The 24,320-nt window shown below is 41.1% G+C and overlaps 1 protein-coding gene across 2 annotated transcripts in view; it reads left to right on the top strand.

Annotated features, from left to right (window-relative positions):
- Positions 1 to 24,320, top strand: part of ME3 (malic enzyme 3) — a 212,023-nt gene that overhangs the window by 124,563 nt on the left and 63,140 nt on the right. For both annotated transcript variants that reach the window (XM_056561390.1, XM_056561391.1), the window contains exon 7: positions 10,993 to 11,096. In XM_056561390.1, coding sequence (XP_056417365.1) covers positions 10,993 to 11,096 — 104 coding nt within the window. The remainder of the gene's footprint in view (positions 1 to 10,992; positions 11,097 to 24,320) is intronic.

Genomic DNA, 24,320 nt, shown 5'->3' with positions numbered 1-24,320 from the left:
TTTTACGCCCAGTGATCGTATATGTACAAGGGACATCATAAATATGTCCAAGTGGCCAATTAACTATCAATATTATCAATCTGATAATTAAAGCGATAGCCACACTTTTGCGCATGCGCCCGATGATAGAGTACTTCTATATAGGCGATGCTAAAAATATCTATATCAGCAGTGTTGTAAAAACTGATGAACAATAATGGTGGCTTAATAGGGGCGCATCTCAATATATCCTTAGTATAATTGCATATGTTAAGGTACCTAAGTATAATGCAAAGTGATTAGGGCTATAAAGTAACAAATAATAGTAATTAATGAATAAATCAAAAGAAATAATGCATAGTGATGTGAACTCAACTCCAAAGCTACATGATAAATCATGCTCACTCAACTGTCAATTAGATGGTCAAAAAATACGTGATAGTACCACTACCAAAAAATAGAAATTATTATAGATGCAGGTAATTCAAGATGGACCTGATAATTATATTAGGCTATAGTCGAATAGATTATTACCAAAGGTAGACAAGAATCTGGTTACATAAGGCATCTACAAGGAGATTCCTTGGTGGTCAAGCAAACATTCTAGATTCACTTTTACTATCAGGGTAAGACTCCTAGACCAGGCTTGCATGCTTAATTTGGTTTGTTGTACACATTGTTGGGAGCGATGTTGTTATTTGGCTCTTATTGTCCTTCACAGTAATTACTGTATGAGAAGGGACGTACTTTGGCATGCATCAGGATGGGCCAACACTGTCTAATCTGTAGGACTGTACCATCTTCCGATTGCGTGTCTAGGTCCTGATTTGAACCTGGTATGCTATCTTTTATCATTTCTTATTATTTTTTTCGCACATGTGTAGGGACGATGTCACACTGCTCTGTATATATATATTTTTTGATAAATGGTGGATCTTATCTCTACAGCTTTTGGGATCATCTATATCCTATTAATTTAGCTCTGTCTGAACTACACTGGGATCATCTCGCTTTTCTGTTGTTCCATTGTGAACTTAATACAGAGGTACTTGATCTTTTTTGATCTTTTTTCCTTTTTTGTATATGCCTATATGTGAGAATCTTCAACAGTAACCTGATTGGTATATATATTTTTCTGTTTTTGTTACAGTTTTCTTCGGCCCTAAGCTGGTATCGCTTTGGAAGGGGCTGTTCTTATCAAATAATGGACTGATTTATACACATTTGCTTAATGAACTCAGCTTGTATGCTTGACTGTTATTATCTTTTGACAGTCGTGACCTTCTCAACTGTGTCTTAGCATTATTTGATTTAACTCTACTACGGTACATTATCTGCGATTCTTGATATTTATATGATTTTTAAAAAAATTTCTCCTCCATTCCCTGATGAACCCTAGTCATTTGCTAAGGGAGAAACGCGTTGGAAAGGGAGCACGAGATGCTATACAAATCTGGTGTGTTGGTGAATTCTTTATAAAGGAATGTTCATATTACCCAACCCCTGTCCACACTTATTGACTAGTGAGGGCAAGGACATCAGACTAGGTAGGGCTCTTTATTGAGTAGGGGTTCACCTGTACCCTTCACCCCTTCCCTACCTTACCTGTGATTTGTGTCCCTTATTTGGTTGAAAGACACAATGTTGTACTGTTTTTGAAAATATTTATATGTTTCTATGTCTAAATTTATTTGTCATATATATATATATATATATATATATATATATATTCACATATAGGGGGAGATTCCTCAAGACCTGTGGAGAGGAAAGTTGACCAGTTGCCCATAGCAACCAATCAGAACCCCTCTTATTTTTTTAGAGGCCTTTTCAAAAATGAAAGAAGTGATCTGATTGGTTGCTCTTTCTGCACAGATTTTATGAATCTTCCCCATAATGTATTCATTTATCTATATATTTTATATTAATTCCTTAAGGACAAGCCCATTTTGACCTGTCAGATCCAATAAAAAATATATCTTTTTAAATATATTACTCAGTACCTAATCCTGACCATGTATATATAATTTTTATGTCTAGCACCTTTATTTATTTATTTATTTTTTATAACACTTTTATTCTAGCTCACTAGTTTGAATTTCTCTCCCAGGGAGGGGGCGTGGCCTCACTGTGCAGGTCTCCGCCCCCTCCCTCAGTATGCTGTCTGCTCACATCTCCCCTAACATTAGCAAAACTACAATTCTCAGTATGTCCACACTGTCAGGGGATGCTGGGAGTTGTAGCTTTAGACAGTTTACTGTACCCTAAACCTCCGGGCTCTCAGCAGAGGCGTTGTCCGGGGGTCGGCAGCTCCTGCTGGGGTGTGCTCTGCCTGCTCAGCCTCGCCAGGAGATTTTAGCCCCACCAATCCGCAACACCGTAAAGGTCTCCGGGAGTCGGCGGTGTCCGGGAGTCGGCGGTCGGCAGCCCCCTCTCCCCCTAAACATACTACAGTAACCTAGTGCCCTATTTTGACCACCTAAAACCCTGTCATTTCTCCGTATACGAGGCTGCATGGGGGCTCATTTTTGGGATCTTTAGTTTTTATCGGTACCACTTTAGTTTGTATTTGACTTTTGAATCACTTTTTTTATGAATTTTTTTTGGAATAAAATGTGACAAATAAGCTGCAATTTTGGACTTTCTTCTGTTTTTACGTTTACACTGTTCACCATACGGGATAATTAACATTATATTTTGATAGTTTGGATATTTATGCATGTGGTGATACCAAAAATGCTTAAAAAATTTTTTTTATCACTTTTTGGGGGTAAAATTGAAAAAGGTAACGATTTACATTTTTATTGGGGGAGGGGATTTTTCAAATTTTTTTAACTTATCTTTTTACTTAAACTTATTTTTTAACACTTTTTATGTCCCCATAGGGGACTATTGACAGTTGATTGCTAATACTGTTCAGTGCTATGCATAGGCATAGCACTGATCAGAGTTATCGGCGATTATCTGCTCTGGTCTGCTCGATCTCAGACCAGAGCAGAAGACCCCTAAAGGCAGATGAGGGGACCTCCGTCCGTCATTACGGATGACCGGACCCCGCGGCAGCGCCATGGGCATTCCGATTATCCATTTTACCGACCGCACTGCCGCAGATGCCGTGATCTATATTGATCACGACATCTGAGGGGTTAATGGCGGACATCAGCCTGATCGCTGATATCTGCCATTACCGGCGGGTCCCTGGTGGCTGATAGCAGCCAGGACCTGCCGTGCATGACGCGAGCACGGGTCTGGTGCTCGCAGTCATATTCATAATGTAAATGTACGTCATGGTGCGGGAAGTCCCACTGCATCATGACATACATTTACAGTTTGACAAAAAAGTATTTAGTCAGCCACCAATTGTGCAAGTTGTCCCACTTAAAAAGATGAGGCCTGTAATTTTCATAATGAGAAAAAAAATCCATAAAATCATATTGTCTGATTTTTAAAGAATTTATTTGCAAATTATGGTGGGAAATAAGTATTTGGTCAACCAAAAAACAAGCAAGATTTCTGGCTCTCACTGACCTATAACTTCTTCTTTAAGAGTCTCCTCTGTCCTCCACCCATTAACTTGTTATCAGTATAAAAGACACCTGTCCACAAACTAAAAACGGTCGCACTCCAAACTCCACTATGGCCAAGACCAAAAAGCTGTCGAAGGACACCAGAGCAAAATTGCAGACGTGCACCAGGCTGGGAAGGCTAAATTTGCAATAGGCAAGCAGCTTGGTGTGAAGAAATCAACTATGGTAGCAATTATTAGAAAATGGAAGATATGCAAGACCACTGATAATCTCCCTCGATCTGGGGCTCCACACAAGATCTCACCCCATGGTGTCAAAATGATCACAAGAACGGTGAGCAAAAATCCCAGAACCACATGTGGGACCTAGTGATTGACCTCCAGAGAGCTGGGACCAAAGTAACAAAGGCTACCATGAGTAACACACTACGCCGCCAGTGAATCAAATCATGCAGTGCCAGGCGTGTCCGCCTGCTTAAGCCAGTACATGTCCGGGCTCGTCTGAAGTTTGCTACAGAGCATTTTGATGATCCAGAAGAGAATTGGGAGAATGTCATATGGTCAGATGAAACCAAAGTAGAACTTTTTGGTAAAAACTCAGCTAGTCGTGTTTGGAGGAGAAAGAATGCTGAGTTGCATCCAAAGAACACCATACCGACTGTAAAGCATGGGGGTGGAAATATCATGCTTTGGGGCTGTTTTTCTGCTAAGGGACCAGGACGACTGATCCGTGTAAAGGAAAGAATAAATGAGGCCATGTATCGTGAGATTTTGAGTGAAAACCTTCTTACATCAGAAAGGGCATTGAAGATAAAACATGGAGCTGGGTCTTTCAGCATGACAATGATCCCAAACACACCACCCGGGCAATGAAGGAGTGGCTTCGTAAGAATCATTTCAAGGTCCTGGAGTGGGCTAGCCAGTCTCCAGATCTCAACCCCATAGAAAAACTTTGGAGGGAGTTGAAAGTCTATGTTGCCCAGTGACAGACCCAAAACATCACTGCTCTAAAGGAGATCTGCATGGAGGAATGGGCCAAAATACCAGCAAATGTGTGTGAAAACCTTGTGAAGACTTACAGAAAACATTTGACCTCTGTTATTGCCAACAAAGGGGATATAACAAAGTATTGAGATGAACTTTTGTTATTATTTTCCACCGTAAGTTGCTAATAGATTCTTTAAAAATCAGACAATGTTATTTTATGGATTCTTTTTTCTCATTATGTCTCTCATAGATGAGGTATACCTATGATGAAAATGACAGGCCTCTCGCATCTTTTGAAGTGTGAGAACTTGCACAGTTGGTGGCTGACTAAATACTTTTTTGCCCCACTGTATGTCTGATGTCGTTAAGGGGTTAATAATGCCATGAGTACAAAGCAAAGGGATAGGGGCAGAAGCAGGGTGGTTTAAGGAGGCAAAGGTAACGGTCACAGTGTGGCCTTGGGGTATGATGCCACATGGTAGGTGGAGGGGTGGGCCTGTTTCAGATTTAGCATTGGGACCCAGGAGCTGAAGGTTATGCCTCCTTTTTTATGCAGTTCTGAACGGAATTCTGGTGATATTTGCTTAATAAATCTCCCCACAATGTGCCAGAAATGGACCCTGGAAGGGAAATCCTGTAAAAGGGATTGCAAAGGAATGAGCTTAAAGGGGTATTCCAGGAAAAAACTTTTTTATATATATATATCAACTGGCTCCAGAAAGTTAAACAGATTTGTAAATTACTTCTATTAAAAAATCTTAATCCTTTCAGTACTTATGAGCTTCTAATGTTAAGGTTGTTCTTTTCTGTCTAAGTAATCTCTGATGACACCTGTCTCGGGAACTGTCCAGTTTAGAAGCAAATTCCCATAGCAAACCTCTTCTAAACTTCCGAGACAGGTGTCCTCATAGAGCACTTAGACAGAAAAGAACAACCTTAACTTCAGAAGCTCATAAGTACTGAAAGGATTAAGATTTTTTAATAGAAGTAATTTACAAATCTGTTTAACTTTCTGGAGCCAGTTGGTATATAAAAAAAAATTTTTTTCCTGGATAACCCCTTTAACACACCTGGATATGTATTTACATCCTAAAGGGCATTCTGACTATGAAGCCAGCGCAGGACTTCGCTGTTAATGGCAAACATCAGCAATCACGCCTATTAACCCTTTAGATGCTGTGATCAATTGTATTCACTCACTGGATCACCTGCAGTGCAGTCGCGGGGTCCAATGAGTAAAGAATGCAACCAAAGCTCTGCTTACCTGCTCTGTGCCACTCCCGGGATCTTCAGTAGAAGGCAGGCTGTACAAGTAGATTGCAGATAACAATGATAAAAGTTGTATGCCTATTCATAGGGCCAAACAGTAATGGAAATCCAAAGATTGCAATTAATAGTTATGATGAACGACGTAAGCATAAAAAGGCAAAAATTTTAGATTTTTGGTCACATCACAACCCTGAAAAAATCCAAAAAGTAATCAAAATGTGACATATACACAAAAAATGGTACCAATAAAAACTACAGATCATGGCGTTAAAAATAAGCCCTCATACAGCCCCGTGTAAGAAAATCTGAGAAAGTTGTAGGAATCAGAAATAGGCATACTTATTTTGTTAAAAAGTACAATAATAGAAAAGCATGTACACATGGGTATCCTTTAAATCGTATCAACCCACAGAATAAAAAGAACTTTTCAGCTTTACTGTAAAGTGTACTGCATAACAGCAAAATTCCCCAAAAGTAGCAAAATTCTGGTTTTCTTTCCAATTCCTCCTCCCCAACAAATTATATTTTTGGGTTTTGCCATACATTATATGGTAAAATGAAAGGTGTCATTACAAAGGACAATTGGTCGCTCCCCAGGGGATGCCAATTACCTTTTTTAGATGCGGCTAAATGCTGAAAATTTGCCTTTCAAGAAATAGACTGGGACCATACCTTCCTAGAAATAGCAACTTTGCCTCTTTTATTATTCCGTATTTCTTCGACTCTTCTTTTCTGAGATGGCCCGTCCACCTCTGCACAGCATCGGCTATTAATGTGATCTATGACATAATCTACCCGGGTGTTAATAGTTCTCATTTGACGGATCTGTATCTGTTTTCCTTCATATCTAATGGACCTGTCAAAAGTTGTTCCTTAGGGTGTATATTAGTGGTTTCTTTTACCGTGAGGTTTTTACTCCTTCTTACACTTTTCCGCTTTAAGCCCCTTGGCATTGCCCTGGAGGTTGGATCCATACGGCTCATTGCTCATCTTTTTAGAACAGATGATAAAAGTGAAATACGACCCGTCCCTGGACACACATAAGGGCCCAAATTCCTATGCTGGTCAGTTTTCTAATGATTTTTATATCAGTATAGGCGGGAAAATTATAAAATTCTCAAAGCACAACAAAAAAAAGTGATCATGCCAAAACAAATGGCTGGAAGTTTATTAGATACCAAAAAAACCTAAGCACAATAAATATAGGTATGCTTCTTTCATGGGGTCAGCATCAATAGAAATGCTATCACATGAATAATATAAACCAAAACGTGCAATACAATTGGAAAATACTAATTTTAAACCTTACCAAAAAACTTATAAATTTCTGTCTGACCGGAGGGGACTGGAGCTTACTGCATACTGGGTAAGCTAGAGGAAGCTTACTGCATACTGGGTAAACTAGGGGTACTGTATCTTATTAGATACTGGGTAGACTGGGGAAAGCTTAATGCATTCTGGGTAATCTAGGGGATGCTTACTGCATACTGGGTAGGCTGGGGAAAGCCTATTACACACTTGTAAACTGGGAGAAGCTTACTGCATACTGGGTAAGCTAGGGGAAGCTCACTGCATACTGGGTTCACTGGGGGACTCTTACTGCATACCTGGTAATTTAGGGGAAGCTTACTGCATACTGGGTAGACTGGGGAAAGATTACTGCATACTGGGAAACTCTTACTGCATACTGGGTAATCTGGGGACTCTTTCTGCAAACTGGGTGATCTTAGGGAAGCCTATTGCATACTGGTAAACTGGGAGAAGCTTCCTGCATACTAGGTAATCTGGGGACTCTTACTGCATACAGGGTAATCTGGGGACTCTTACTGTATACAGGGTAAACTAGAGGAAGCTTGCTGCTATGAGCTATGTATCACAACACCACAAAGATACATGAATAGAATTGGTTAGAACTGAATTTCTCACCTAAAACTACAAAAGGTGAAGATTTACTTAAAGGAGAACCTTTCAAGTTCCCAGTGACTTACAGATCTATCCCAGGACCTGACAGGTGAGGAGGAGAGAATTATGATGCTGTTCTCCTCTACACTTTGCAATACCATGTAGTGTCAAAAAAATAACTTTGAACAACGCGCCATGACTGGTCAGGGGGTTGGGGACGCTTTGGCTTTCAGCCACATGCGCTATGCTTTTCTCCCACCCATTTAGAATTGATTGACAAGCTGAGTGCAGAGCCCTTTAAAACCCTTTACCCTTTAAACTGCCTCCGAGTTACTTTTATCATTCGCGTGCTCCATACCAGGCCAAGTATTACTTGGAAATATCTGACATTATCCCACAGAAGCTGGAGAGATCTGAGTCATAACAGAACAAGTCTGTTTGCTTTGGACTAAACACAGCACTTGGCTGGGAAAGTCTGAAGATTCATGGAGGAGACACTGCTGCGAGATTATTGAAGGAGTAAAAAAGGGTTGTAGTTTTGTCCGTAGGGGGCGACATCATTTGCCTCAGTGTAAATTCAGCAGTTGACTATAAATGGTCATCTGCTTTTTATAATCATTATAACTTTGCGATAAAGGTCATAGTGATAATAATAAAATCATCATGAACTTATTTCCCACCAACTTTGGACCAAGGAAAATTAAAGCACCAAATATTAGTCTACACCTCTACTAAGACAATAAGGCATGTTTACTTTGGCAAATGGACAGAATTCTAGAGTAAGGCTGGAAACACAGGGGAAGATTTATCAAAAACTGCCCAGAGGAAAAGTTGCCCAGTTGCCCATAGCAACCAATCAGATCGCTTCTTTAATGTTTCAGAGGACTTGTTAAAAATGAAAGAAGCGATCTGATTGGTTGCTATGGGCAACTCAGCAACTTTTCCTCTGGGCAGGTTTTGATAAATCTCCCCAAGAGAGTTTTTGGGGGGGGGGGGGGGGGGGGGGGGACACCATCCTTATGGCATGGCCTCTTTTGGCCCAGAAAATGCTATGGTCAGGCCTTAGCTGGGAGTCAAAAGGGAAATATGGAACACCATACCCACATGTTATTTGTTTGTTTGCACTTTTTTCACCCTTTAGTTGTGTTTTTAGGCTCAGTGACCGTTTTTCAAAATCGCAGCATTCTATTCCTGGTGTTTAAGACATTGTGATATTTTTCCTCCCATAAACTTCTATAGGTGTAAAAAAAAAAAAACGCCAAGAAAAAAAAATTCAATCCATTTCTTCAATAGAAATCCTTGAGTAACATGATGAAAAATCACACAATCTGTAATGAGGAAAACACCAATATGCTATTTAAAAAAAAAGGGCTCACCAGCCCGAAACGCGTAGGCACTACGCTTCATGTATGCTGTTTGCTATTTTTGTACCTCCAATAAAGCACGATTTTACCTGCCTTCTTGGTGCTGGACAAAAATGGCACCTTAGAAGATAAAAATGAGGAGGCAGATTTTTGAGCTTTTTTTTATTTTTTTTCCCGGGCCAGACAAAATTTCTGTGTGTTCGTTGCCTAATTTGTCTTATGTGGGTATTGCGACATTTCTTATAAAAATATTTTTGGGCGCTTCTCTCTAGCATCGACCAAAAGCGGCATGGTCTTGACAAAAGGGGGTGTCTGTTCAGTAAGCAGAGGATGGCTAAGAAATTTTGGCCTAGTTTATGCCAATTAATAGTGTTGTACCCTGGTGGTGTAGTGCAGGTAGTAGTAGGGGCAGGTGGTAATAGCCCAGGAACAAATGGTAGTACAATCCCTTGTAGTGTTTGTAGGGTGTAGGGCACCGCGACAACCAACCCAGAAACGGCATACATTAAATGAGTCCAAAGCAGGTTTTGATGCAACTGGAACTTTACTGAAGGCGGCAGTATAACATTTCTTACAGAGGTGACCGGGACACAGGGAACCTCTCAGACTTGCTTGGACTTGTAGTGGTAATAATGATGATGCAGCCACTGTACTACTGTTATGACTTTGGTAGGGACAGTAGAGACTTGTAGACATAGAAGAGACTTACAGGCTAGATGTGGCTGCAGACTTGTAGGCTTTGGCCTAGCTGGACTGGACTGAACTTGTGCAGGACTGGTGCTTGCTTTACTGTCCAGGAAGTGAAGGGATAAGAGAGGGAGCTTATCCCTTGTTAGTAAATCAGGTCCAGTATGTGCATTTCAAGGGATAGGGGATCCAAGGGATAGGGGATAAGATGTCTGATCGCTGGGGTCCTGCCGCTGGGGACCCCCGCAATCTCCTGCTTCACCTGGCATTCGTTTAGAGCGTTGGGTGCAGCGTTGGAGGCTCGTGACTTCACAGCCACGCCCCTCTCATGACAACACGGCCATGCCTTCACGCCCCCTCCCGTAGACTTGCATTGAGGGGGCATGGCCATGACGTCACGAGCAGGGCGTGACCGTGACATCACGAGTCTCTGCCCCGCACCGCCAGTCATCCTGCAAGGAGCAAAGTTCGCACCTTGCATCGGATGTCTGGGGTGCCGCAGCCGAGATCACAGAGGGCCCCCAGCGGTGGGACCCCTGTGATCAGATATCTTATTCCCTATCCTTTGGATAGGGGATAAGATGTCTAGGGGCGGAGTACCCCTTTAAACTCCGATACGTAATGCAGATAAGCTAAAGTCACTGATAAAATATCAGGAGCAGGTAAACAGTATCCAGGGTTGGGGGACTAGCATCCATTAGAACCAGACTTCTGCCTTAAGGGGTTTTCTGAGCATTTTTTATTTAATCATATGTGCTTAGCATTGTGAAGCAGTCTTTTAGACATGCTGTAACCTCCCATGTATGAATACAACATTAAAGGGGCATTTGGAGTAGATTTTTATTTATTTATTTATTTTTATCCAACGCTCAGCCTGGGGAGGAATCGTTAAAACAAAAAAAAAAATCACATACTTGCCTTATGATACTGTCCCATTGCACAGTGCTTGCTGTGTTTTGGGGTCAGAGTGTGCACTGCCTGCTCAGCCAATCATATGCTGAGATGAGACACCATTGTGACAACTGATTGGTTAAGCATGCTGTACAGGTGCAAACCTCAAAACACAGTGTTGTGCAATGGGACCAGAAGGACAGCAGCTTTAGCAAGGAAGGTAAGTATGTGCTTTTTTTTCTTGGTTCTTATTAGGTAAAAAAAAAATCAACTCTGAATACCCCTTCAATGCTGTATTTTTATACATGAAGGTTGGAGTCTGTCTAAAAGCCTGCTATATGTATCCTGACAAGGAAAAATTTAACCCTATGATTTCTTTTTCCCCAGACCCTCCTCAATGACCCCTTATATATTGGACTGAAACATAAAAGGGTCCGTGGAAAAGAATACGACGAGTTGATTGATGAGTTCATGAAGGCCGTGAGCAACAAGTAAGTGGGGAATCCCTTTATTTTCTATCCCTTTGAGTTGACATGTTATGGAGGTCCTATACTGCTGCAAAAGATTCTAAAAACTTTTCTTATGCCATTCAATACATCCAGAATATTTAATAATTCATTCCAAATGATGCCAGATTAAAGTTATTTTACTATATTCATGTTTTCATTATCATATTGTTTAAATTGCTTAAATTCAAAAGTATCACCCAGGCCCTGGTGTCTAAGACATGCCATCACTGTATTTCCATGATCAAAGGGGGGCACAATGACATACACTATGAACCGCAATATTGGTACAAGAAAAGAAAGTCAGCTTACCGCCATTAAATGTCAATGTGGAACACCTTTTGGGCCAACCAACAGACATATATTCTCTTACGAGCATGTCTTAGAAGTCTTCTCTAATACTTCTAAGAACGAAGATAGTTGCCTCCAAGGCACAGAAGATGGACTTCTCGACGGGCGCTCAGCAAGGAATGGTCGAACTTGATAAAAGAATATTTATTAAAGTAAAATGCAACGCACAGATTAAAAGCGTTTCTAGCCCAAACCGGGCTCTTCATCAGGCATGGAGACAGTAAAATTAACAATGGTTATAAACACATGGAACAAGAGTACTTCCGGGTTAACTGGACTGGGATACTCCCGGAACCAAAACCGGATCATTGTGAATAGCAACAAACATTAAAAAGACATTAGAACATAATTGAAAACATATGTAAAATAAATTGGATAAGGTTCTGGGCTACTCGTGAGGGAGCGCTGTAGTTTGCTGTAATCCGGCCGCGGGATGCGCTGCGCGATACCGGACGGTTGCGCTTGCGCAGATAAGAACTGAACTACAGCGGCTGAGAAGATCTCTCAGCTCCTGTAGTTATGATTTTCTGCCCACTCGGCAGAAAAACATGTAGCTAAAGCGGCTGAGAGATCTTCTCAGCCCACCTATCATTATTACTTTTCCAATACTCTCTTGTAAGCAGCGATCATTCCATCCATCATGCGGGCAGAAAAACATGTTAGCACAGTGGCTTGAATACTTTCCCTATTACCTTTCCGATACCTCCTGTCAGCAGTGATCATCACAATGGGTCACGAACATGTTACTACAGCGGCTCAAAGACACCTTCTATCTGCACAAGCGCAACCGTCCGGTATCACGCAGCGCATCCCGCTGCCGCATTATCGCAAATTTCAGCCCTTCCTCACCAGCAGCCCAAAAACTACCGGCTATAGTACCCGGTTATTTTTACAATAATCTGGCTCTATAAAGTATATTATATCAAGCACCTTATCCAATTTATTTTACATATGTTTTCAATAATGTTCTGTCTTTTTTTAATGTTTGTTGCTATTCACAATGATCCGGTTTTGGTTCCAGGAGTATACCGGTCCCGTTAACCCGGAAGTACTCTTGTTCCATGTGTTTATAACCAATGTTAATTTTACTGTCTCCATGCCTGATGAAGAGCCCGGTTCGGGCTAGAAACACTTCTAATCTGTTTGTTGAATTTTACTTTAAGAAATATTCTTTTATCAAGTTTGACCGTTCCTTGCTGAGCGCCCCCCTAGAAGTCAGTTTCCTCCAAGGCACAGAAGACTATCTTCATTCTTTGGATACCGGTGACCCACACGTTGGACACCGGAGGGACCTGGTGGCAGCTTCTGGCATACTACGCACTAACAGATGTTATGCACTCAGCATAACACACCTAGGTAAGGTGCCAACTATCTTACCCGCCTCAATCACCAGACATCTGCACTAGGTGCGCACCTTTTTTTGCATCCCTGTCTATCTAATACTTCTGTGGTGTCCCAGTACCACATTCTATACAGTACTTGTTTATTTATGGGTCCCCATAGCCAGAGTCCCTAGGACTTAGGGATCCCTGTTAGCCAGTCTACCCCTGGTCGCCTCTATTCTAGTGTATAGATCTAATTTATTCATAGGTTAATATAAATAGAATAACATGTGTAAATAAATGGTTAATTACTTGTTTCCATTAGCGTTGCAGGACCTGCGGGTCATGTGACGAGGTGAACTCTATGGTATTAGCTTAAGGGCGTATGGAGGCCCTGTGATGTAAGCAATCCCATCTCACCATGTAATGGTGAATGGCAGATGTTCGGACCAATCAGATTCGCCACGTCCCCTGCCCATATAAGGGAGCGGCGGCCATCTTCTCGCTCTCTTGTTCCTGGGTTGCTAAGCTAGCAACAGCTCTTTTACCTCGTGGGCTGTCAAGCAAGCAAGACAGACCTGTACAGCAGTAATCACAGTGAGTTAGGCCTGAGCCTTGCGGCAACGGCTGAACAATTATAACTATAGAGTGTATCAATTCCCAGACACTCTGCAGCATCACCGGACCTAATAACTCCCCTAAATCCAGACAGATCTGCAAATCTCTTCCTAAATTCAGAGACTTTATGTCTAGCTCAAGTTCCGCAACTACTGCCAGTCACTAAGCAACTTAAGGACTGTTTGTATGAGACTGTTACTGTGCCGTGGTTATTGCATGAACTTCAGTAAAAGTTATTCAAGTTCAAGTTTAAATCTCCTTGTGGACCTTCAGTCATTTCATGCACCTATCGTTACTGGGAAGGGCGGCGATAGGCCGGAACATTGATTCAGCATACCAGCCCTCAGCCTGGCGTCACGAACTCTAGGGTTAACATTAACCCCTTGTATATCTATAACATACCACCACTACCATACACCCCCCCAAGGGCTACCACACTTCTAAGAGTATACATTGGGGCAAAAAAGTATTTAGTCAGTTTTAGTCAATTTAGTCAATTGTGCAAGTTCTCCCACTTAAAGGGATACTCAACTGGAAAGCATTTTTTTTTCAAATAAACTGGTTGCAGATTTGTAAATTACTTCTATTTTAAAAATCTAAATCTGTCCAGTACTTATAAGCTGCTATATGTTCCACAGGAAGTTCTTTCTTTTTTTATTTCCTTTCTGTCTGACCACATTGCTCTCTGTTGACACCTCTGTCCATTTCTGGAACTGTCTAGAGCAGGATAGGTTTGCTCCGGGGATTTTCTTCTGCTCTGGAGAGTTCCTAAAATGGACAGAGGTGTCAGCAGAGTACACTGTGGTCAGACAGAAAGGAAATTAAAAAAGAAAAGCACTTCCTCTGTAGTATACAGCAGCTGATCTCTACTGGAAGGAGTTCCAATCTGTTTAACTTTCTGGCACCAGTTGATTTAAAAAAAAAAAAAAATTCCAAGGGAGTTCCCCTTTAAAAAAGATGAGAGGCCTGTAATTTTCATCATAGGTATACCTCAACTATGAGAGACAGAATGAGAAAAAAATCCATCAAATCACAACAAAGAATTTATTGGCAAATTATGGTGGAAAATAAGGATTTGGTCAATAACAAAAGTTCATCTCAGTACTTTGTTATATACCCTTTGTTGGCAATGACAGAGGTCAAACATTTTCTGTAAGTCTTCACAAGGTCTTCACACACTGTTGATGGTCTTTTGCCCCATTCCTCCATGCAGATCTCCTCTAGAGCAGTGATGTTTTTGGTCTGTCACTGGGCAACACAGACTTTCAACTTCCTCCAAAGGTTTTTTATGGGGTTGAGATCTGGAGACTGACTAGGCCATTCCAGGACCTTGAAATGCTTCTTATGAAGCCATTCGTTTCCCGGGCAGTGTGTTTGGGATCATTGTCATGCTGAAAGACCCAGCCACGTTTCATCTTCAATGCCCTTGCTGATGGAAGAAGCTTTTCACTCAAAATCTCACGATACATGGCCCCATTTATTCTTTCCTTTACACGGATCAGTCATCCTGGTTCCTTAGCAGAAAAACAGCCCCAAAGCATAATGTTTCCACCCCCGTGCTTTACAGTAGGTATGGTGTTCTTTGGATGCAACTCTGCATTCTTTCTCCTCCAAACACGACAAGTTGAGTTTTTACCAAAAAGTTCTACTTTGGTTTCATCTGACCATATGGCATTCTCCCAATCCTCTTCTGGATCATCCAAATGCTCTCTAGCAAACTTCAGATGTTCCCGGACATGTACTGGCTTAAGCAGGGGGACATGTCTGGCACTGCATGAATTGAGTCCCTGGTGGTGTAGTGTGTTACTGATGGTAGCCTTTGTTACTTTGGTCCCAGCTCTCTTCAGGTCATTCACTAGGTCCCCCATGTGGTTCTGGGATTTTTGCTCACCGTTCTTGTGATCATTTTGACACCACAGGGTGTGATCTTGCGTGGAGCCCCAGATTGCGGGAGATTATCAGTGGTCTTGTATGTCTTCCATTTTCAAATAATTGCTCACAGAGTTGATTTCTGCACACCAGGCTGCTTGCCTATTGCAGATTCATTGTCTATTCACACGCACAGTATTCTGTGCAGATTTGATGTGCAGGATTTTCTGCTGCAGATTTCAATGTAAACTGAACACAGCTTGAAATCCTGCGCATCAAATCTGCGCAGAATACTGTACATGTGAATAGACCCTAAGTCTTCCCAGCCTGGTGCAGGTCTACAATTTTTTGTTTCTGGTGTCCTTTGACAGCTCTTTGGTCTTGGCCATAGTGGAGTTTGGAGTGTGACTGTTTGAGGTTGTGGACAGGTGTCTTTTATACTGATAACAAGTTCAAACAGGAGCCATTAATACAGGTAACGAGTGGAGGACAGAGGAGACTCTTAAAGAAGAAGTTACAGGTCTGTGAGAGCCAGAAATTTTGCTTGTTTGTAGGTGACCAAATACTTATTTTCCACCATAACGTTCAAATAAATTCTTTAAAAATCAGACAATGTGATTTTATGGATTTTTTTTTCTCATTCTGTCTCTCATAGTTGAGGTTATAACCTATAATGAAAATTACAGCCTCTCATCTTTTTAAGTGGGAGAACTTGCACAATTGGTGGCTGACTAAATACTTTTCCGCTCTGCTGTAAATGTCTGTTTTGTACACTCCTGTTTATGTCCTGAATAAGAACTTTAATAGTTCGAAATACGTCAGAATTTAATGAGCTTTTTTTTTTTTTTAAACCTCTTTCACCAATAAAGAAATGAACAAGGAGCACGTGGTAACAACTCACGATCTCCACCCTCTCACACTTGTGCATGGACTGTCCAGGTGCGTCGCCAGCAGCATTCAGCAATGCTTAAAAAACGGGGGTTTAGCAACTTGGTTTGCAGTTATGGAGCTTGCTTTATTAAGATACCTAATACAGTAGTACAGGGCACAGACAAAAACACCCGACCTGTTTCGGGTCTAGGAATCCGTAATCATAGTGTATAGATCCGCAACACAGCTGGTGGTGTTTTTTATTTTTTATTTTTTTTTTTTTAATTTTGCCCTGTACTGCTCAAGTAGATATTGTTAACCACATACCAAGCTGCTTGACATCCTGTTTGTTAAAGGAGAGGGGGTGGTCAGCGCTCGGACCCCATCCCCCCGTGATCTAAAACTTATCCCCTGTGGATAGGGGATACGTTTTTGTCCATGACACTTGTCCTTTAGGCATAAAGAAATAGTTGCAAGTTTTAACTTCCCAGAGCTGCGGAATTTCTTCCTTTTTGGACATGCACTATGGTTGGCACTGTTTTTATGATCTATTTATGAAATTTGGTGCATCACATTAGCAACACTATATCTGTGTGTTCTTCTGCTGGCATGGATGTTGACAGCTGGTAAGTCTGGGGATGGCATGTCTACACGGCCTTCAGTTGTTAGGAACACTCATTCTTTATAATTCTGATTTCCATGGTAGGATCTTGAAGTCTTGAGCATAGCCTTCTTAGCTCCTTGCTGCTTACATGGATATTTGTCACACAAAATTTTGCGCTGTGTGGGCGCTGGATTGTATAAAGCATGAACAGGAACCCGGAGCTGAGAATCATTGGGGAGAACCTCTCTTTTTTGTCAGCTTGGGATTTCCCAGCTATGTATGAAATCTCTGATGTTATTTTTCCTGTTTCCAATTACGAGAACTGAATGGAAAACACATGAGGCGCTTTACGGAGATTTGCTGCGTCACCACATTGTAAGCGTTGAAAGACGTTCCAGAGTCTTCATCGTCCATCTATTATCTCACATATTTCCCTGGCCGAGGAATGTTCCGGCTTGCCTGTGGTGTACTCCCTGCTATCCTCAGCAGGGCAATATATAATGTGCAACCTATATATCATATCTCTATTACCTAGGGTGGAATCAACCTGTAGCTAAGGCTTCATGTTGACAAGGTAACGCTGCAACTCCTCAACACTGAAATTACATCTCCAAGAAGGAAAATGTTGTGTAATCATGGAAATTACAGGATTGGTAGGATTGTTAATGATATGCAAATTATCAAAAAAATTATATTCAAAAACGCTCAGTAATACGTGCACTTACAGGCCTTGGCATGCTATCAGTGAGGAATGATCTGCCACGCTGAATGCACTTGGGCACAGAAATCATCAAGATCCTCTGCCGGCAGCTCCCTTTGCAATTGCAAACCAATGATCCCCCGGATGTGCTCAATGGTAGCTAAGTCCGGAGATGTTGTAGGCCATGGTAACACATTTAGGCCATGCTTAAAGGGGTACTCCACTGGCCAGCGTGGAACTAAATGTTCCGAACACAGTTTTTGTGCTGCGGGGGTTGGCCACGCCCCCTTAATGCAAGTCTAGAGGAGGGGGTGTGACCCCCGCAGCGCGAAAACAACGTTCGGAACATTTCGTTCCACGCTGGCCAGTGGAGTACCCCTTTAAAGTAGCACAAGCATTTACTGGGGCCCTGGAGAGTTGGCCGTACCATTGGTTCCACTACCAAATCATTATAACACCGGGCTGTTAGTGTACCTGGAATGAAGAGTAGAGGGGTCCAGCTACTATACATTATTCCACCCCCATACCCTACTCCTGGTAGTAGGACTGATGTGATGTTCCTTCCTGAAGGCCTCTTCATGGTGATGCCCAGGTGGTCGCCAGTCCAATCTCCAATTTATTATTGCATCCAAGGGAAAAGTGAGGCTCCTTACTGAAGATCATAGACCTCCATTGCCGCCTTGCTCCTCTGTAGAGCTCTAGGTGGGACTGTTTTCTTAATCCCGCTCCTACTGGATTTCTGACCATTACTGCCCGCTCCCACAACGTGTGTGGTTACATTTGTATCCAATCCTGCCCACTCCTTTTTTGTGACAGTTTTTAGAGAGAGTCATTTTTTTTTATTACCCCCCCATACCAATTAATCAGCAACTGTGACATTTCATCATGGCAAACATGGCATATTAATGGAGAACCTGTAGCTCCTGCTTCAACTTGGTCTACCGGTCCATATGTTTGGACATCCTCTATGCAGGAGCAATTAACTGACGGCTTAGGGGTCCAAATTGTGGACCCAGAAATACATCGGGAGCTCCCAGGTTACAATATGGTGGTAGGGATTTGCTTTGTATAGAAATACATCACTCTCTGAGTATTTGTGGGTGCAGGAGTAGGAATCCCAATCCTTTACAGCATGCAGATAAAACTTAGCGCACCACTTTGAAATTGAATCAAGGGTTACTTTATTTGCAATCCAACAAAACAATGACGTTTCGGTCCACACTGGACCTTCCTCAGACCGGATTGCTGCGGAGGTATAAGAAAATTAAGTCTGCCTATAGCCGTGATGCAGGGTATATGGCAGTGCCACCTATAGTCGCTGGTAGGGATTTGCTGTCACTAGTTGCATCAAAGGAGTATTCCGGGCAAAGACATTTTATCCCCTATCCAAAGGATAGGGGATAAGATGCCTGATCGCGGGGGGGCCACCTGCTGAGACCCCCCGCGACCTCCCTGCAGCACCCACATTCTATGCGGGTGCTGAATCTCCAGTTTCGGAAAACTCCAGGTTTCCGGGACTGGGGATGTGACGTCACGCCACGCCCTCTCCATTCATGTCTATGGGAGGGGTCGTGACGTCCGTCACGCGCCCTCCCATAGACATGAATGGAGGGGGTGTGGCATGATGATAAAATGTTTTAGCCCCCGAATACCCCTTTAAAGTGAACACAGAACCCTGATGGTCAATATTGGAAATTTTTTTTAAGGAATAAGGAACAAAATTTGTGAACTGATGTCAAAATGAGATAAACATTTTTAAGTTAATGGTAACGTTACGTTCTGCAGCATCACCATAGTTTAAAGTGGTACTCCAGTGGAAATTTTTTTTTTCATATCAACTGCCTCCAGAAAGTTAAACAGATTTGTAAATTACTTCTATAAAAAATAAAAAAAAATCATAATCTTAACCCTTCCCCAGCTGCTGTATGCCTCAGAGGAAGTTGTGTAGTTCTTTTCTGTCTGACCACAGTGCTCTCTGCTGACTCCTCTGTCCATGTCAGGAACTGTCCAGAGCAGGAGAAAATCCCCATAGCAAACCTCTTCTACTCCGGACAGATCCTGACACGGACAGAGGTGATTGCAGAGAGCACTGTGGTCAGACTGGAAAGAACTACACAACTTCCTCTGGAGCACACAGCAGCTAAGTACTGGAAGGGTTAAGATTTTTAAATAGAAGTAATTTGCAGATCTGAATAACTTTCTGGAGCCAATTGCTTTGAAAAAAAAATGTTTTCCAAGGGTGCGCCACTTTAAAGCATTGCACGTTTGGCGGTGCTGGATGGGTCGTTGCCCACCCCTCATGATTTATCCCATTTATTCTTCAGTATCATAAGTATAATTAACCGGATTTTGTTTTGTTTTTTGCCTCCATGTATCATTGTCAATGTCTTGTCATGGTGATGTTTGGCTGCGGGACAATCTGTTCTCTCCATCATACAAGCCACAGGGCACCGTTTTGCGCAGTTGTTGTTTTTCATGCCTCATTTATTGTTGGGGGCTCATCACACGGAGCTGACAACCCCCGTCCAGAACACCGTGAGGCCAGACGGAAGTGCACAGAAACCTACAGCGTAATAGTTAACAAAAGTATCAGCATCTGTTTTAGAAATTTCTCTAGGATAATCCATCGTGGAACTTTATTATGTAATGGGAACTTCGCTTTATTGTGTTTTTTTTTTTTTTATTATTATTATACTTTTTATAAGGTTAACTTGCTCTTTTGTACATCAAAATTTATGTCTGTAACATTTTATAAGGGGAAAAAAGTAAATAGAATTTTTTTTTCTCTCTAATATTTACTCATATTTTTCTTATCTAGAAATAAATAACATGTGATGGTCTTGTTCCTTTTTATTTGTTTTGTAGTTTATATAGTCAGTGGTTTTCTGGTTCATTAAGATTTGCAAAAGTTTTATAGTATAAACAGTGTTACTATCGGGATCCATGTATTAACTCCCCCGCCTTCAGTAACTTATACAAGGCAAAAAGTTTTCCCGAACTACAGATTTACAGCAATTATAAGTAGCCAGCATGGATGTAAGTGTAGAAAGACATATAACCAAGGGGCAGAATTAGTTATATTCTTGTATATAGGAGCAGTATTATAGTAGTTATATTCTTGTATATAGGAGCAGTATTATAGTAGTTATATTCTTGTATATAGGAGCAGTATTATAGTAGTTATATTCTTGTATATAGGAGCAGTATTATAGTAGTTATATTCTTGTATATAGGGGCAGTATTATACTAGTTATATTCTTGTATATAGGAGGCAGTATTATAGTAGTTATATTCTTGTATATAGGAGCAGTATTATAGTAGTTATATTCTTGTATATAGGAGCAGTATTATAGTAGTTATATTCTTGTATATAGGAGCAGTATTATAGTAGTTATATTCTTGTATATAGGAGCAGTATTATAGTAGTTATATTCTTGTATATAGGAGCAGTATTATAGTAGTTATATTCTTGTATATAGGGGCAGTATTATACTAGTTATATTCTTGTATATAGGAGGCAGTATTATAGTAGTTATATTCTTGTATATAGGAGCAGTATTATAGTAGTTATATTCTTGTATATAAGAGGCAGTATTATAGTAGTTATATTCTTGTATATAAGAGGCAGTATTATAGTAGTTATATTCTTGTATATAGGAGCAGTATTATAGTAGTTATATTCTTGTATATAGGAGCAGTTTTATAGTAGTTATATTCTTGTATATAGGAGCAGTATTATAGTAGTTATATTCTTGTATATAGGAGGCAGTATTCTAGTAGTTATATTCTTGTATATAGGAGCAGTATTATAGTAGTTATATTCTTGTATATAGGAGCAGTATTATAGTAGTTATATTCTTGCATATAGGGGACAGTATTATAGTAGTTACAAATGATAAATCTATGATAACACTGGATCTCTGTCAAACCCCATGCTGAGCTGTTGTACAGTAAATCACCTCTCACATTAAACCATTTTATACAATTGATATCCTAATAGTGTAATCGTAGCTCTACCTTTCTACGTCAGAACATAATTAAAAGTACAGTACATGACCGATAAAGGTCAATGATACATCAAGCGTCTATATTATTTGCAGGTGTAGACATGAACTTTTTGAGATTACCAAAACCTTTCCCATGTCTGATTATACCCGGGAGAAATGTCATAATTTCGTATCACGTTCCTACATTCCAACAGTGAGGGGAAGATCTGGGTCTAGTAAATGACTATGAATGGGAAATTATTCTCATGATCAACTATTCTAAATAAATCAATGTGATGTTAAACTGGTTGTCTGGTTTAGAAAAAACAATTTTCAATTATACTCCTTGGGATTTCTGTAATAATAAAGGGCGGCTGCAAGGCTTAAAGGGGAACTCCAGTTGGAAACAAATGGTTTTAAATCAACCGGTGGCAGAAAGTTAAATAGATTTATAAATTACTTCCAGTACTTACCAGCTGCTGTATGTTCCGGAGAAAGTTGTGTAGTTCTTTCCAGTCTGACCTCAGTACTTTCTGCTGCCACCTCTGTCCCTGTCAGGAACTGTCCAGAGCAGGATAGGTTTGCTATGGGGATTTGCACTTACTCTGGACAGTTCATGAAACGGACAGAGGAGGCAGTAGAGAGCACTGTGGTCAGGCTGGATAAAACTACACCACTTCCTGTGGAGCATACAGCAGCTGATAAGTACTGAAAAGATTAAGATTTTTAAATAGAAATAATATACAAATCTGTAGAACTTTCTGGCACCAATTTATTTAAAAACATTTATTTTCCACCGGCGTACCCCTTTAACCCTTAGTGTTCTTGATGCCCAATGCTCCAGAAACCTCTAGTGATAGCAGCAGATGTCTTGGTGGTTCCATAAATGAATAAAACGAAGTCCACCAAGACCTGTCCTTTTCCACCTCTCATAATTCATAATACGAACTATATACCTGTAACCCAAGCCTGTCTGTCTCACAATGCGCGGACACCTATTCTTACAAAACAAAACATCTGAGGAAATACGTACAATACTCCGGGTGTTGGAGCTGACCTCATCTTCACTTGGTAATAAAAGCTGTCACCATGTTTGTCGGAATGACATAACACCTCATTTCTCCCTACAAAAGGCCCCATTAATACCAGAAGAATAATTCGACACAAATCTAGGACACCTGTCTACGGGAGCAGAGGTGCTGTCAATGGAGCGTTTCATGTGGAGGGTTACTATCTCAAAGAAGCCCTGAAGGATCTGTATCCCATTTTGGTTAGTAAGCCTACGATTGTCTCCCTTGTGTCCACATCACGTTACAGTAGACACAAAAGAGGAGAATGAATGATACCACTGTCTATGACATCGCCTGAGGCCAACAGGAGAATCCCCCGAATCAGTCTTTTCAGCTCGGTTGACATAAGAAGAGTCCTCAAATGGTGTAGTTGTACTCGGAGTCATTGTGTCTCGGCTATTTTTGTATTGCTTCTCTTTTCTGAGAACCATTAGTTGATTATCTGCTGCCAATAAAGATTGTATTCCCTGGAGGTCTAAAATCTGTGTGATGAGAAAGGCCTGGGTCTTCATGTGTTTATTAGTTGTATACTCGCTAATGTGAAGGTTTGGGTCCATATGTAAAAATTAGTAAAGATAGGTAAGGGGTGCAGGTATAAGTAACAAGCTGTTTGTGCCGTAGTGGCCCCATAATATTAGTCTCAGTGAGAAACTTCAGTCTGGCACTACTAAAGGAAAAGGTCTCATTTACCCACATCTGGGGCATTGATTTTATGTAGGTGTTCTGTATATATATCCTTGTAAGAAGAATAAAAAAGGCACTTAATATCTGTGGAAAGCTTTCTTTAAGCTTTTTTTTCTTCTCTGCACATGCCAAATCTGCAGGGGAAGAGCTGCTAGCAGACAGACGGGAGTAAAATCAGTGACAGCTGTTTTGTATGGGATACACGAAACAGCTGTTGTTGTTTTTATTTCACTTAAGAAAGGTATATAGAGGATGGGGTGTATACGGGACAGACTGTTTTATGCGACACGCGCGCTTCGTCCTCACTGTCTCTGCCATCGGACGTCCTGTATGCACTGACTTCTACAATGAAGATTTTGCTGTTGTATGGTGAGTGCCGTCATCTATATACCTTTTTTAAGTGTTTTATGTGATCTGCAGACAGAGCACCACCGCAATACACAGTAGGCGGGGAGTTACTGAGCACTCCCCATGCTTGCAATGTGCATAGGCTCCTAGTGGTGCAAGTGCCGAAGCATCCTTCTCTCACAGCTGATTTTACTTCCCGGTTTGTCTGCTAGCAGGTTTTCCACAGATGGTGATGGCCGTTTGTCTGTAATCCTTGTAAGAAGAATGAAAAATGGTACTTACCATCTGTGGAAAACCTGCTTGTGGACAAACAGGGGAGTAAAATTAGCTACAGCTGTTTCGTGTGAGCTACAAGAAACAGCTGTAGCTGATTTTACTCTGATTTGTCAGCTAGCAGGTTTTCCACAGATAGTAAGTGCCAATTTTTTAAGCTTCTTACTAAGGTTAAAGTCCCAGTGTATACACTGCACAGTGCCCCGACAAAGGTCCACATAACGTCACCCTTTACTGTGACAAGTAGATTACCACCACAAGAATGACAGTAATGCTCAAAGTACCCCCATGGATTTCGCATGGAATTAATCTTTTTTTTTTTTTTTTTTGTATTTTTATTTTTTATTTTTGTATATGGCCCTACTAACGTGTTAAGCCAATCATAATTGGAACTGATTCAACCAGGAGATGAGACATTTCCTCCGACATGCCATGAAGCATCCCCACACACATTGGATAGTTTTCTGGTTCTGTCTGCAGTGGCAGGTGTGTCTTATTAAAGGGGATATCCAGG

This window comes from Hyla sarda, chromosome 2 (assembly GCF_029499605.1).
Source record: "Hyla sarda isolate aHylSar1 chromosome 2, aHylSar1.hap1, whole genome shotgun sequence".
NCBI classification, from domain to species: domain Eukaryota; kingdom Metazoa; phylum Chordata; class Amphibia; order Anura; family Hylidae; genus Hyla; species Hyla sarda.
The sequence above is the reverse complement of the archived record's forward strand: the minus strand, read 5'-3'. Positions and strand labels throughout refer to the sequence as shown.